At 44.8% G+C, this 11,017-nt stretch overlaps 1 protein-coding gene across 2 annotated transcripts; it reads right to left on the reverse strand.

The window, feature by feature from the left end:
- Positions 1–1,979: 1,979 nt before the first annotated feature.
- Positions 1,980–8,856, reverse strand: LOC116828968 (nuclear cap-binding protein subunit 2). 2 transcript variants are annotated; one of them, XM_032787535.2, is made up of 4 exons: positions 8,653–8,856; positions 6,761–6,942; positions 4,912–5,050; positions 1,980–4,193 (listed from the first exon to the last, which is right to left on the reverse strand). In XM_032787535.2, exons 1-4 carry the CDS (start codon positions 8,731–8,733, stop codon positions 4,122–4,124), a joined length of 474 nt encoding a protein of 157 aa, XP_032643426.1. In that variant the 5' UTR covers positions 8,734–8,856; the 3' UTR covers positions 1,980–4,121. The 2 variants fall into 2 exon arrangements, with proteins under 2 accessions (XP_032643426.1, XP_074925111.1); XM_075069010.1 differs by having other exon boundaries at positions 8,679–8,766.
- Positions 8,857–11,017: the final 2,161 nt, after the last annotated feature.

Raw genomic sequence — 11,017 nt, forward strand, 5'->3', positions numbered from 1 at the left:
TTCTACCCCCCCCAATATCACAGATTTCTTAAGGTTGATCATTATATCTTTGCATGACCTGGAGGTGAAACCATTGTTCAGATCCTTGTCCAAAGGTCTTGCTTGCATGAGGGTTACTTCTAAAGAGAGCCTAGCATCCTTTGCCTTTGCTGGGAAGCAAAAGTCCAGAACAGTATTAGAAGAGAGTTAAGTACATGCCTAAACTGAGAACAGACATTCCAAAGTCTCATATGCAAACTGTTACACTGCATGTGTTGCAAGAGAGGCCAAGAGGGTTTATTGTTACCATAACACACATGACTTCTGTGCTATTGAACCTCACAACAGCTGGGTATAGAAGCTCAAATCCAGGGTTAGGGTTGGCTAGGCAGAAACCTGAAATAGGTCATATTGCCCAAACCTGCCTCTGTCAAAAGAAGTGTTATCTGATACTGCAGAAAATGCAACAGATACTCCAAGTATTTTTGAAAAGAAATAAATTACACATGCAAATGATGGCTGGTAGGTGATACTGAATTAGAGCAGCAGGGGGTGGGGTGCAGTGATGGGAGATGGGGGAATAAATGGGTGGTTGGGGGGAGGATAGCATCTCGGAGGAATGATATGGAAGTGGTATCAGGATGTGTTGGCGGTATTGTGGGTTAGGTTGGGATGAAGATGAGGATAGGTTAGGGGTGGGGTAAGGGGTTTGAGTAGGGTTGGTGCAGGGTTAGAGTTGGGGTGGCGTTGGGTTAAGGTTGAGGTTTAGGGCTGGAATTTGGGTTTAGGGTCAGGTTGATTGTGGTTTTGGGGGTTGAGAAAGGGTCGGTGAGGGGTTAGGATTGGTGTGATTCAGGGTTAGAGTGTTAGGGGTTAGAGTTGGCTTGGGTCAGGTTAGGGTCTAGGTGTCATGGGAGTGGGGTCGCGGTGGTTTTTTAGTGGTAGGAGTGATGTGAGGGTTAGGGTTGGTGTGCGGGTGAGGTTTGGGGGTGAGTGTTAGTGGTTGGGTAGGGTTGTTAGGGTTTGGGGTTCAGGGTTAAAGGGTTAGTGTTTTCAGGGTTAGGGGGTGGGTAGGGGTTAGGGCCTGGAGCTAAGGGTAGGTTTAGGGTTGGGGTAAGGGGTTGGGTTGGGGGTAGGGGTTAGGGAGTGATGGTGAGGTAGGGTCATGTTCTAGGTAGTGGGTAGGGTGAGGGTTGGGGTTAGGTTGTAGGTGAGGGTTAGCGTTTTAGGTGGTGAGGGTAGGGTAGAGGGTTAGGGGTTGGGTTAGGGGTAGGGTTAGGGGCTAGGGGTTGGGGTAGGGTTGAGGGGTCTAGGCGGGTAGGGTTAGGGGGTTATGGGTTTAAGGTGAAGGGCTGGGGTAGGGTAGGTGGTAGGGGGTCTAGGTAGCTGAGGGTTAGGGGTTGGGGTTAGAGGTTTAGGTTGGGGAGGGTTTGGGGTAGGGGTTGGTCGGTTAGTTTTAGGGTTGGGGTGAGGGGGCAAGGTTGGTTTTTGGTTCTACGCCAGAGGGGGGAGTCAGGGGGTGTTGTATCTCAGGAATTCCTTGGTCATAAGACCCCAAAATTAGAGCACTAGCCCAAGCCAGCACCCTCATGAGGAACACCAAAATTTTAAGGCAATCAATCAATCAGTAAGCATGCAAATTTGAGAGCACTTATAGTCACGCTTTAAACAGAAAGTTGGTCCAAACCTTAACTACAGTAGGCCTGGCAGTCCACTATAATGTAACATGTCAGGCTGCATCCCCTGGTTCCTGTGACAAAACAAATTACATTGTTATATTGTCATTCAGGATCTGTTAACAAGTGGGTATAGTTGTGAGACAGTTTCTTAATTAAGTGACAGGAGAGTATTCACTGCTCCAGTGTGTTATTCTTCCATAATTCAGTGAATTACACATGGAGACTGGAAAAACAAGGTGTTTGGCTAAGAATGTGCAAAGTGTAGTTACTTTATTCCCATCGCTGCTTCTGTTAAGGCACAAATGACAATCTAAAAACAAATCAATTTGAGTAGTGCAGCTTTATTTGAAAGTAGTCTGTGGTTTTGACAATAGACAATCTTTTCATAAAACTTGTGCAATCACAGATTATGCTTCTGAAAATTGCTACTGGACATGTTACAGAGCAAGTGGTAGACAGATCTGCTCAGACACGTGCATCATTAGGTAAGGAAAAAAACGTAAGTTAACTCATTCTGTTTATAGGACTTTCCCCTAATCAAAGATCCCAGTACTAAACATTTACAATACCTTCCATGACAGGAGAAGGTTAGAAATACACCATTTTAAAATCTCTTAGATGTGACGATAAGATGGTGAGTGTGCACTTTACTTCACTGTACCTATAACTTAAAGTAATGGGTCTGAAACATGATGCATAGAGGTACCTGCAAGATACTTAGAAAGTCTGATTAAAACTCATCACTCAGTTCATTTTACCCTTCTTTACAGCTGATGTAAAAAGAAAAATAGTAGGCTTATACCTTTCACATGAAGGCCTGAAAGGTTTTATATTTTAAGAAAAGGAATAAGTTATGCTTTCTCTTTACATAAATGCAGGTGTTATCAGTCCCTAATATTATGATTGGAAAAGCAGAATTAGTGAAATTAGGTAAGTGTCCAGGGGGCTGAGCAATTTGAGAGAGGAAGAAATTTTTAGGCAGATGAGTCTTCAACACTGCCGGATTAAGGTGTTTAGACTCAATATACATCCCTCAAGATTCCCAAGTCCTCAAGCAAAGCCAGGGAAGCCTGAACTTGACATTGTTGAAATTTCCAGGTTTTGAACATTTTGAGCATCAGTTAATACTTTAAAGAGTCCATACTACTATACAATCATTTAAGTCGGTTTTGACACAAGCTGCGAAAGTCATACATAAAGTCCTAGAGTCACTATATGATTTCTCATCAGATGCATAATGGACTCCGAGGTAGGGCTGGAGTTTGAACCTTGGCTTTTGCCAGTTTGCTTGTTATTTGAAACCTAAGCAGGAATGAATCTGAAATAGAAGACAAAACTCACACCCTTTCAGAACTACTTTCCTTTTCTTTTACAATACCCTGTCTCCTTAGACATCTACCTTTTGGAGGTAACCATGCAAATTCTCCCATCTGTGGAGGAATAGGGAAAAGAATTCATCCACATAATAAAATTACTAACAAACCCCCTTTTATTGGAGAAAACTGATACAGGAGCAACCCTTAAAAAGATAAAAAAGTAAGAGTGTTGCCAAGTTTACAGAGGTAGCAAATACCATCTAGGAATTTTTAAATTCTCAATTCTCTATATTCCCCTTGCTTACAGCAGTCCCCTTTCCCACCCACTGGATAAGGGAACTTCACACCACCTGTTTTACAGTATCAAAGTGACAGCCTCTAATATACACACACTACAGATATTATTGGGTATCAGACCTCATACATACTAGACTCTTAGTGGAAATACATATGGGCCAGGTCTTCAGTTAGCTGCTATGCTCCTATCACTCTGATGAACAGAGAGAGAACCCCAGGGTAAAAGAGTTTGTTCAGGTGTGCCCTTCATATATTTGCTAACTGTTACCAAAAAAAAGACATCTTATTTCTTGCTAGTCAAATACACATTTCAGAGAAATCTGGACCTTCTCTGTATTTTACCAAAAAAATAACTATTTCTCTCCTCTTAATTTTTATGTTTGATACACCACCCATTCTTACCCACTCCCTTCACTACTAATGTAAACAAAAAAACCCTGATGCCTGTGCATCAGGTTTTGGACATATGGAAGAAATCAACATTCTGTTAAAGAATTCTGGCTCAGTCTAGTATAACACTTCAAACATTAAAAAAAGCAGCAGTTAGCAATCACATATGTCTCATGTGAATCAGTGCTATAAGTTTTACTCCCAGATCTTCACTATATTCTATTAATCTACCCTACAACACAAAGTATAGCTTTGATCCTGATTTTGTAACTGGTCTTGAAAAATGGAAGAGACACTGAATATATTTAAAGATCTCGGCAACACTGAAAAAAAAAAAAATCTTCTAAGTCTCAGTTACCTAAACAACATTTATGTGCAAAAGACGCCCTTCGCTGCTCATCATAAGATTTACCACAATGCAGCTACAGTTCTCCTGTGATTCTGATGGGTCATTCAATATTCACTGGGGTTGAACAACTTTGCCATAACCTCCTCTCCCAGCATCATAGTCCTGCCGATATTCATCTCGGACCTGGATTGCAGGAGGGAGTGAAATATTAGAGTATTCCAGCAAGTAAACTATTGCACAAGAGTTAATATACAATACCAACAAGGTAGTTAACACCTGTCCCAGGTAACAACAGTCCAGGTAATACACCCCAGTACAAGCTGTATAATATTTAGGAAAATTAGTGACAGTTTCCTTCTCTACTTCATTTCAGCAATAGCTGAAGTGCAGCCTGCACAATATGATATATCAGAATACTGCTGTCATCTTCTTTAATAACCCCCACAAGGCCACTCCTCCTATCAAGATGGACCATCCCATCCTGGGACCTGTAAGCTACATGATCTACCCTACACACCAAAGATAAGAGCAACTGTAATCTAGTCCAATTTAGGCAAGTTAGGTGATGTCCCATGTTTCTTGGCAGGCAACAACACAGCTCTTAGCTGGCAGTTTTTATGCTTGCTCTGCAAGTACCATTTTTCTTCCCACAGCAGCTGAATACACGCTCCAGTGTAACTTGAATACCAAGAAAAGGAACATGACATAAGGTTTTATTCTTGGTGGGTAAATATTTAAATTCATTATATAATAGTCTCTTAGATGTGATGAAATTTTACTCTGGCCATGGAAGTTAGTAAAATTAAAGTTAATTAGTAAGTGGCCACTCAAAAGTGAAGATTCAAGAAACATCATTAATTTCACCAGTAAATAGTGATAAACAGATTGTGGAACAACTTACCTGACCCCCTGACCTTCCACGACCATACTGTCTGCCCTCTTTAAAACCTGCATCCCAATCTGTCCTGATGATCCTATCATCAAGCCGTGTCCCATTGATGTATCTCATTGCATTTTCAGCATCTCCTCTTGAGTAGTATCTTAAGATTATGTTAAAGAATGAGGTTCAACAGTCTTTCAAACTTATATAGAACGAAAGTATTCAAATGCAATGATTTCAACAAACATTTGATTGAGTTTGACTCATTACTGGGTTAGATTTTAAAAATCAATTCCTTTTTCTCAAATCAAATCACCTGTGTGATAAATGGCAGTAATCCAGGATTGTTAGGAATGTTATGAAATATCAGATTAATTTAACCCTATGGTTTGCAAAATAAAAATTGAACTATTAACTCAAGAAGAAACAAGCACCCACCTGGGTGGTGCATTCCATTTGAATTTAACCCGGTAAAGTCAACAGGAAAACCAGCTAGCCTCAAAGTGTCCAGAATTTAACCTAGTTGAAAAGGACAGGTTTGCACAATTACTAAAAAGAATTTTACAGGAACGTAAAATTGCGTTGTATTTAATGGAAATTCAAGACAGTCACAAAAAAAGAATATGCAGGATCTGTCTACCTAGGCATTTATAATATATTTATCAGCATCTAGAAGGTGTTTGATTTAGTCACAGAAAAGACGAGTTAGCTATTAAGTCACTTCCAACACTATCTGACAGAATATCAGATTTTCCATACCATACTGTCAGATCTCAAATAATTAAAACAATGGGACTCCCCCAACATCCTTTCTGAGACTATTTTACAGTCTACTAGATCTCACTGTTAGAATGCCTATCAGGGAAAAGTTTCCCTTTTCTTCAACCAGTTATATATCATTATTTCTTGTTATACTCTACAAACACTACAAAGCAGGACAAAATTGGAGATCTCAGACCTAATGTTATGTTTGTAAAAATATATTCTTAAAAAATACGAGACCATTAGAAATATTTTCATGGTTTTTTATATTCAAATACAAATGAATTTGTAAACAAACACCCACTGTATTATTACAGTATTTGCAATCCAAACTGATTTCTACTAGTGAAAAGTGCTAGACAAGACCTGGCTCTTATGAGTATCTGAAGTATAACCCAGTTGAGACAAATGTCAAACAGTATACATAGTTAAGAAAAAACTATAGTTAAAGATTTTTAATTCTGTTTTTGTAATCCTAAAAAATTGTAACAAGTCTTTTATATCTATGATCCTTAACCTGACAATACCCCTTCCAACAATATTGGGGGCCTGAAGTTAGCCATTTTATTCAAATTGATATGAGGAAACAAAGTTTGGCTTCTCAAGCTTCCTAATCATATATGGCACCCTTATGTACTCTACATAAGTCAGCTTCTTTCTTGTACTAAACTGCCCAGAACAGTGACCCACTGCCCTGGAGAGAGGGATTAGCACCTATCAGGAGCACAATTCAGTCTTATCTGCACTGCAAAGCTAAACTGTGTTTTAACTCATATTACATTGTAATTGTACCTACAATAGGAACAAAGTCAAGCCTTTACAACTGTTTTACTCTGGTTAAGGTTGGCTAGATTTTGGCTTCCATACCCACTGTACAGATCACAGGTTCTCAAACTAGGGGTCAGGATCTCTCAGTGGGTCATGAGCTGTCAATCTCCATCCCAAACCACCTTTGCCTCCACCACTTATAATGATATTAAATATATTTTTAAAAGTGTTTTTATTTTATAAGGGGGTCACACTCAGAGGCTTGCTATGTGAAAGGAGTCACCACTACAAAGGTTTGAGAACCACAGGTATAAATGTTTTACTTTACAGACAAGGATACTCAACAAAACAGAAGCCACAAGCAGTTTTCTTCACTTTGTCCAGGCCCATAATGATTTTCTTTATATCCCCACTTTTACCAAACAGTTCATAGATCTGCTCTTCTGTTGTATAGAAGGAGAGATTCCCCACATACAGGGTGCAGCTCTTTTTCAGCAGCCGCTCCTGGTCATATCTGTTACCCTGAAATTTCAAACAGTAAAAACCAACATTTAGACTCCATTCCATTCAATATCTTCAACAATAAAGTTGCAACACATAGGATGAGTTGATCTCCAACACTGTAACAGTATTGGGAAATATTTCAGATAAGAGGCTGAACACACACACTAGCCTACATATGCCCACTTAAAATAAAAACAAAAAAACATACAACCCTCTAGCCCTTACGGTTATAAAGATAATCTTCCAAAAATGAATGAAATAGACTACAAGACACTTTTCCAAGTTTGCAGAAAGCACCAGTACTTCTGCTGCTCGGAGCCTTGCACAACAGTTCCACAGTGAACTAACATGGAATCCTGTTTTCACTGCTTTTAGTCCCAAGTGCCAAGCAGCAGCAGAATGGGCCAATTTCACTCTGCTGCTTCGGAGCAGCAGAAGAGCCAGTGGAATTATTCTTTGAGAAATAACTCAAAAACGAACTCTGGGATAAGGAATAGACTAGGGAAATTACACCCACATCAGAGCAATCAAAGAGGCTGTGAGAAAGCTAAAGTAGTAGAGACATTCCAGCCACCCTCACAGGTCAAGAAGCTCAGAAACAAGAGAGAAAACAGAATGAAAGTGCCCCTTGTCTCCTCCAGGAGCCACGGGGTCTTGTGGGTGTATAGTTTTTTGGATAAGCAGACATCCAGTAGACAGATGCGCATGCTCCTTGTCCAGCAGCCGAGGTCAGCTTTCCCCTGGTCACTACATCTTGACAGCAGAGATTCAGCTTTTTAATCAGTTTGTGAGGAACAGTTTAACCCTGTAGCTCAGAAGTGGGCAAACTATGGCCCACGGCCACATCTGGCCTGCGGGACCCTCCTGCCCGGCCCCTGAGCTCCTGTCCTGGGAGGCTAGCCCAGGCACCTCCCCTGCTGTTCCCCCTCCCCCACAGCCTCAGCTCACCAGGCACAATGTTCTGGGCATCCAGACTGTGAGCTCTTGCCTGGTAGCGCAGCTGCAGAGCCGGCCTGACTCAGTGCTATGCCCAGCTGTAACATCGCCAGCCACCGGTGCTCCAGGCAGCACGGTAAGGGGGTAGGGGGGATTGGATAGGGGGCAGGAGAGTTTTTTGGGGGGTGGATAGAAGTCAGGGCGGTCAGAGGGCAGGGAACAGGGGGACTGAATGGAGGCAGGGGTCCCGGGGGGGCAGTCAGGAATGAGAGGAGGGGCTGTAAGAGGAGACCAGGAGGCAGTCAGGGGCAGGGGTTCCAGTGGGGTCAGGGAGAAAGGGTGGTTGGATGGGGCAGGGGTTCGGGGTGGGGGGCAATCAAGAAGGAGAGGAGAAGTTGAATGGGGGCTGCGGTAGGTAGTCGGGGTGGGGGGGTCAGGGAGGGATGGATGGGGCAGGGGTCCCATGGGGCCATCAGGGGACGGGGTGGTTGGATAGGGGGCAGGCCACGCCTAGCTGTTTGTGGAGGCACTGCCTCCAATAACCGGCCCTCCATACAATTTCAGAAACCTGATGTGGCCCTCAGGCCCAAAAGTTTGCCCGCCCCTGCTGTAGCTGTTCGGTTGCTGGTAACCCCTACGTGCAGGGCCCAATACTTCCATCCCCCTCTTCACACCCTGAACGCCAGAGCCGATCCCCCCTCCCCCGCCTCCCACGTTCCTACTTCCCTCACACACCTCCCCATCTCTCCCCCGCCCGCCTCTCCAGGTCGCCGGCCCCACGCCCCCCCTCACCCGAAAGTGCTGGTCCCGGTACTGACTCAGCTCCACATAGGAGTCGCTGCGCAGGACGCTCAGCATCGCTACCGAGCACATGGTGGACAGGCCCCGGACAGCGCCTCGCAGAGGCCGGCTCCGGTAAGGGGCAGCCAACCACCCGCCAATACCGACGCAACGCTCGCGGACACGCCGGCTACTGTGTGAACACGTGACCTAGCACCTTACATCTCTCCGTATCCACCAGACTCTGAGCAGCCAATCATAGTGAGGATGACCGTAAAGACAAGTCTGCCTACTCTCTCCCGCCCCGATGGTAGCAGCCAATCCCTGAGGGGATTGTGTCCTGTCTCTCTTCTATTGGCCTCCTCAGCCTAGGGGTATTCAGCCAATCACAGCGCTGGATTGCACACGTGATGCGGATCTTCCTCCCCGCTTGCGGCTGTAGCCGTCGTGCTCCAGGGTCCGGTGCCGAGAGATGGTGCTGCGCCGCCTGCTCTTCACGCTGCTCAACAACCCGCGGCTCATCGAGAAGCTGTCAGAGTCGCGGCCGATCCGCGTGGCGGCCCAGGTCACTGCCTCGGCCCTGACCCGGGCCCAGCTCGGGGGTCGGGCGGCGGCGCGGCGCCTCCTGCGGGAGGGGGGCCTGGCCCGCCTGCGGGAGACCTTCCTGCGTGAACTAAAGGATGGGGCTCGGGCCCGAGCCCGGGCCCAGGACTGGCCCCGACCTTCTGGGAACAGGCGGGACGGGAGCGGACGCGGAAGCCAGTGAGAGGGTGGGGAGACGGCGATTCAAGCCCCCGGACCTTCCAGCGATGGACGGCGGATTTGCGCTTCCCCAGCCCCACCAAGGATCTGCGGCCAGGAGAGCTACGAGGAGGCAGCGCCGAGCCAGGGCCCGTTCGCCCCACCCGGAGCGTAGCTGCTCTCGCCAGCGCAGGAGTAGCCGGCAGCGTTGAGCCCACCCAACTCAGTGCGCTGGGTCACACGCGGTAACCAGGATCTGCGTCCTTCGCTGCCCGTGAGATTCGCGCTGTCTTCACAAACAGTTCTGCTCAGCGTGCTGTGTTTAAAATAAACACGTCTGCATAGTTATATTTCCTTCATTTCCCCACAAAATACAGTGCAGGCATCACATGCCCTATGGCAGTCCTTTGCTGCTTGACCAACGAATTAACACCGAATCAGATGGAAAGAGGTCAACGGTATTTGCTACTGGGAACCTCTGAATTTTAAAAATATGGTGGTGATTCGTTTGGTCTTTGTTTTTATAAAGTGGAATGGTGTAAATAAAATACCATGGATCCCAAGGTTTGGAATGTGGCATCTGAGTGAGGGGAAAAAGAGATAAAATATTCTGGCCTGTGGTAGCATTTAGTTGGACAAGGTTGGTGAGGTAGCGTCTTTTATTCAACCAGCTTAAGTTTTGAGCTATGCAGAGCTCTTCAGTTTAGTAGTAATATACATGACTAAGATTAATGATCTAACAGTATAAAATCATGAAGTGGATTAAAATCAGTAGGTGAATGGGAGTTGAGCTCTAGGAGTTGATCTGTTTTTAATCCATAGAGGAGTTAGTAATTTTAAGCCTCTTCAGTTAAAATTTTATAAAAATCTGACTTGGACATGCTGATAGACCAGTTGTAGTATTCTAAATAAAATGATCCTGCTGCATGCAGGGTAGATTAGGAAGGAAAGACAAGATTGTTAGGAGGCCTAATTATAATAGTATAGATGGCACCTAACCACCTGCAGGAACAGCATCTGCCATTTTAAATGGAGACAACAGATGATCTAATTGGGTCATTGGGTCAGCAGAGAAAAATGGACCTCCCTGCTGATGTCCCTGCAGGCCAAGTGTTAGTTGCACAGGTTCACAAAGTGGGAAACAACAATGGTGTCCTTTAGCCTTTTGCCAGTCATTGCAAAGCAGTGATTCTCAACCTATTTACCATGGTGGGCCACATATGCAGCTTTCTGTGTGTTATGTAGGCTGCATCCACGCAATATATATGCTTCCTGTACATCCGAAAAAAGGTTAGTATTTATGACAGCAATACAATTCATATTGATGTTGTGTCTTTCATTTCAACACTGGCAAATGTCTACCAAGAGCATTTTTAATTAGCAAAATAAGTCAGAACCTTAACTGTTAAAATTAATTCACTGTAACAGTGGCATGGCACAATGTATTGCCACCTTCACAGCAGCGCAGAGAGTCGGCAGCAGAGCCTGCCTGCAAAGATAGGGAGCCCAGCCTAGTGTGGGATTGCCCCCCAGCCAGGGACTGGCCCACTACCCTCTCAGCCAGGTGACACCCCCCCCCCCCCCCGCAACACTGTCCCTAGAGCATCCAGACACGCACACACCCTGGAACGCTGGG

The sequence above is a fragment of the Chelonoidis abingdonii genome, chromosome 8, assembly GCF_003597395.2.
Source record: "Chelonoidis abingdonii isolate Lonesome George chromosome 8, CheloAbing_2.0, whole genome shotgun sequence".
Taxonomy (NCBI): Eukaryota; Metazoa; Chordata; order Testudines; family Testudinidae; genus Chelonoidis; species Chelonoidis abingdonii.

What these genes read in the sequence shown, in the direction of transcription:
- LOC116828968 (XM_032787535.2), bottom strand. Translation starts at nt 8,733, where the DNA reads ATGTGCTCGGTAGCGATGCTGAGCGTCCTGCGCAGCGACTCCTATGTG. An exon ending in ACCGGGACCAGCACTTTCGG is followed by an intron (nt 6,943 to 8,652) that starts GTGAGGGGGGGC and finishes TTGAAATTTCAG; the next exon opens with GGTAACAGATATGACCAGGA. An exon ending in GTGGAAGGTCAGGGGGTCAG is followed by an intron (nt 4,194 to 4,911) that starts GTAAGTTGTTCC and finishes CCTGCAATCCAG; the next exon opens with GTCCGAGATGAATATCGGCA.